The sequence below is a fragment of the Papaver somniferum genome, chromosome 5 (assembly GCF_003573695.1).
Source record: "Papaver somniferum cultivar HN1 chromosome 5, ASM357369v1, whole genome shotgun sequence".
In the NCBI taxonomy this organism is placed as follows: Eukaryota; Viridiplantae; Streptophyta; class Magnoliopsida; order Ranunculales; family Papaveraceae; genus Papaver; species Papaver somniferum.
In genome coordinates, this window is record NC_039362.1 from 132,700,785 (window position 1) to 132,704,213 (window position 3,429).

The following is a 3,429-nucleotide window of genomic DNA, read 5'->3' on the forward strand; positions in this document are numbered from 1 at the left end:
TAACTTCTATCACCAATCAACTTCAGAATGCAAACATCAGAAACATCTCCGCTGCAAGACTAAGGCAATCAGTTGGTTCAGTGAGGGCTCTCTCGGCAGCACAAGAAGAACGTGGTCATACTTTGATAGGGAAGATTTACAATGAAGATTCTTTAGAAACAGATACAGTAAGGAAGGAACTTAAGACACTCTGGAAGCCCTACAAGTTCAGAGAAATGCGTGATCTTGACAGGAACATTTTTCTTTTCAAGTTTCAAACAAAGGAAAAGATGGAGGCGCTGCTTAAGAAAAATCCCTGGAATGTTTGTAAGTCTCATCTAAATCTCCTCCCTTATGATGATGTTGTTCCTTTACAAGATTGGAAATTCACACACAGTGAGTGGACAGTCCAGTTTAAAAACTTATTACTTGAACACCACTCTGTTCAAGTAATTGATGAAGCTCTGATCGAACTTGGTCCAAATATTTCGACAGATCCACCAAATTGTAGGCCTTCTTATGGAATCATGATATCTGCCAGAATAACAGTAGATTTATGCAAGCCTCTTTTTAGAGGTGGTTGGTGGAACACAAGAGCGGGAGGAGTTACTTAGGTAAGATACCATTGGGAGTGTCAACCCCATAATCTCTGTACGCTTTGCTGGACTATAGATCACAACAAGGAGGAATGTGTCAATATAACACATGACTTGAAGATTCGAAGATACACAAATGAGGAATATGTCAAATATATTCATGATTTGGCTGAAGCATATGGAGTTGAAATATGTGAGGACCTAGACATCTTAGTCCAAAGAATATGTGAGGCTAGCAAGAATCAATTAGCAGAACAAAGTGATGACTATGAGGAATCTAGAAGGCTTAAAAGATCAAGAAGCAATGAAGATGTTGAGAATGACTTGACTGAGGAAGTGGAGAACAATGATCTTTCTAATCTAAATGTGCAAAACACTGCGAAAAATCCTTCTTCTATTGAGTTTGATGGAATGGAGCATGATTTAATAGAGGAGGGAGAGAATAACACTAAGGAGTACCCCCATGTGATGGATGAGGCTGCTGCTGCTCTAACAGATTTGGTATTTTCTTCTTCTCGCTGCTTTCTTTTTCAACAAGTTTCCCTTACGGACACTTATTACTTTTACTTTCATATCATTCTTAGAATCTAATAATTTTTCAGTATGAAAATTCTTAGTTGGAACTATCAAGGGTTGTTAAGCATAGATACTAGAGACCATCTCCTTTATCTTACTAATCTTCATCACCCTGATATTATCTTCATCTGTCAAACAAAAATAAATGATAATATGATAATAAAGTTATGTAATATTCTAGGTATGCCCAACAAGTCTTTTGTTCCTTCTGTTGGTCGTGCAGGGGGTTTACTCTTGTTATGGAAAGATGGCTTTTCTTTTAGCATAGTTCATCAAGATGATAAGATTTTCCATACTCGAATCATTAATAACCCCAACAGAGGAGAATGGTGCTTAACTTGTGTTTATGGAACTCCCTATAATCACGAAAAAGAAGCTCAATGGTCTCTTATCCAGAATCTTGGTAGGTCTATTAATAAGCCTTGGGTTGTCATTGGTGATTTAAACATCACTTTTACACCCAGCGACAGAAATACAGACTGTAATAATATCACTTCTAATGATTTCGTAGATATTATTAAAGATTCTGATCTCACTGACTTAGGTTTCTGTGGTAAACCCTATACCTGGCCTAGCAACAAACATGGCACATGCCGGTTTAAGTCCAGATTAGATAGAGCCTTAGGAAATAGTGAATGGTTCCTTGTTTATCCTGATTCTGTTCTTAAGCATCTTCACCACTATGGTTCTGACCACACCCCCATTTTGTTGGAACTCTCTAATAAAAATAGGGTAGTAGGTAGAAACTGGAATTTTTTTGAACATTGGCTCAAACATGAAACGTTTTCTGATAAAATTAAAGCTGCTTGGTCTACTAATTTTTCTGGTTCTCTTTTGTCCTTACAAACAAGCTATCAAATACTAGACATGTGTTTTCACTCTGGATTAAAATCACATTTGGAGATTTCAACAAACGTATTACTGATCTACAGTCAGATTTAAGTTCACTTCAATCTGCTGATGTTAATGGTTCTAACACGGAAGAAGTCATCAAACTGGAAAGTGAGATCAGACAGCTCAATGAAATTGAAGCGAGTTCAAATAGGAAAAAGTCTCGTGACCATTTTTACAATGATATGGATATGAACTCAAGGTACTTTCACATCAGAATGAATCGAAGAAAATGTCGAAATACAATTGATTCTCTCTTGGCTTCAGATGGAACATGGTGTAACGACAGAGACTCAATTTCCCACCTTCTCCAGTAGCATTTCCAGAAAATAACGTCTACCTCAAATCCTTCAAACAACCAGAATTTTCTCAAGCATATATCGCAATGCATTTCTATGGAGGACAATGAAGAACTAGAAGCCATTCCGTCAGAACAAGAGATATATCAAGCACTTATGATGATGGAACCTTGGACTTCTCCTGGTCCAGATGGGCGCCTGGTTTCTACCAGACTCAATGTCTAGTGGTGAAAGAAGATGTCTGCAAGACAATTCAATCATTCTTCCACTCGGGTTTTCTTCTTCAGCAACTTAATAACACGAGAGTATCATTGATTCCCAAAGTGCAGGTAGTCAACAAACCGGAGGATTTTCGTCCCATTGCTTTGTGCAATACAGTATACAAGATTATCTCAAAGATAATTGCCTTGAGGTTGAAGAAACACATTGCAAAAATCATCTCGCCAATGCAGTCGGCTTATGTTCCAGGCAGACTAATATCGGAAAATATTTGCTTAGTGCAGGAAATTGTGCAAGCTATGAAGAAAAAAGAAGGTTTAAGTGGTCATATTGCGCTTAAGATGGACATGTCCAAGGCGTTTGATAGACTCGAATGGAGCTTCCTTCTAGACATTCTCAAGCAATTTGGTTTTTCAGATAAATTTCGGCAACTTATCTCTCAGTGTATCTCTACAACATAGAGAGAAGTCATGTTAAGTGGTTTTCCCACTCCTGCATTTAAACCAACTCGTGGTATTAGACAGGGTGACCCTTTATCACCCTATCTATTTATCCTAGCAATGGAGTCTTTCTCAAGGTTCTTAGCATACTGTGAAGCAACGGGGCAAATAATAGGTATGAAAATCTCACGTTCAGCTCCAAAGATCAATCATCTGCTTTTTGCAGATGATTGTCTCCTATTCTGTAAAGCTACGGAAATTCAGGTTCAGAAATTGTTAAATGTGATCCAGAAGTTCTCTTCGTGCTCAGGACATCTGATAAACTTTAGTAAATCAGCAGTGTATTTCAGTTCTAACCTCTCACCTGAAGATTGTTAGACTATTAGTGGAGCTTTACAAGTTAGATACTTGAACATCTCAGATGAAAAG

General features: G+C 37.8%; 1 protein-coding gene across 1 annotated transcript; it reads left to right on the forward strand.

The window, feature by feature from the left end:
- The first annotated feature begins 1,334 nt into the window (after positions 1-1,334).
- LOC113279621 lies at positions 1,335-3,021 on the forward strand. Its single transcript, XM_026528298.1, has 3 exons — positions 1,335-1,883; positions 2,003-2,244; positions 2,532-3,021. The coding sequence occupies exons 1-3, from the start codon at positions 1,335-1,337 to the stop codon at positions 3,019-3,021; spliced, it is 1,281 nt and encodes a 426-aa protein (XP_026384083.1).
- The last annotated feature ends 408 nt before the right edge of the window (positions 3,022-3,429 follow it).

Excerpts from the sequence above, each read along its gene's own strand:
- LOC113279621 (XM_026528298.1), top strand. The coding sequence starts at position 1,335 with ATGCCCAACAAGTCTTTTGTTCCTTCTGTTGGTCGTGCAGGGGGTTTA. Across the intron at positions 1,884-2,002 it reads AACTCTCTAATAAAAATAGG|CTATCAAATACTAGACATGT; the intron begins GTAGTAGGTAGA and ends CTTACAAACAAG. Across the intron at positions 2,245-2,531 it reads GATATGGATATGAACTCAAG|ATGGGCGCCTGGTTTCTACC; the intron begins GTACTTTCACAT and ends CTCCTGGTCCAG.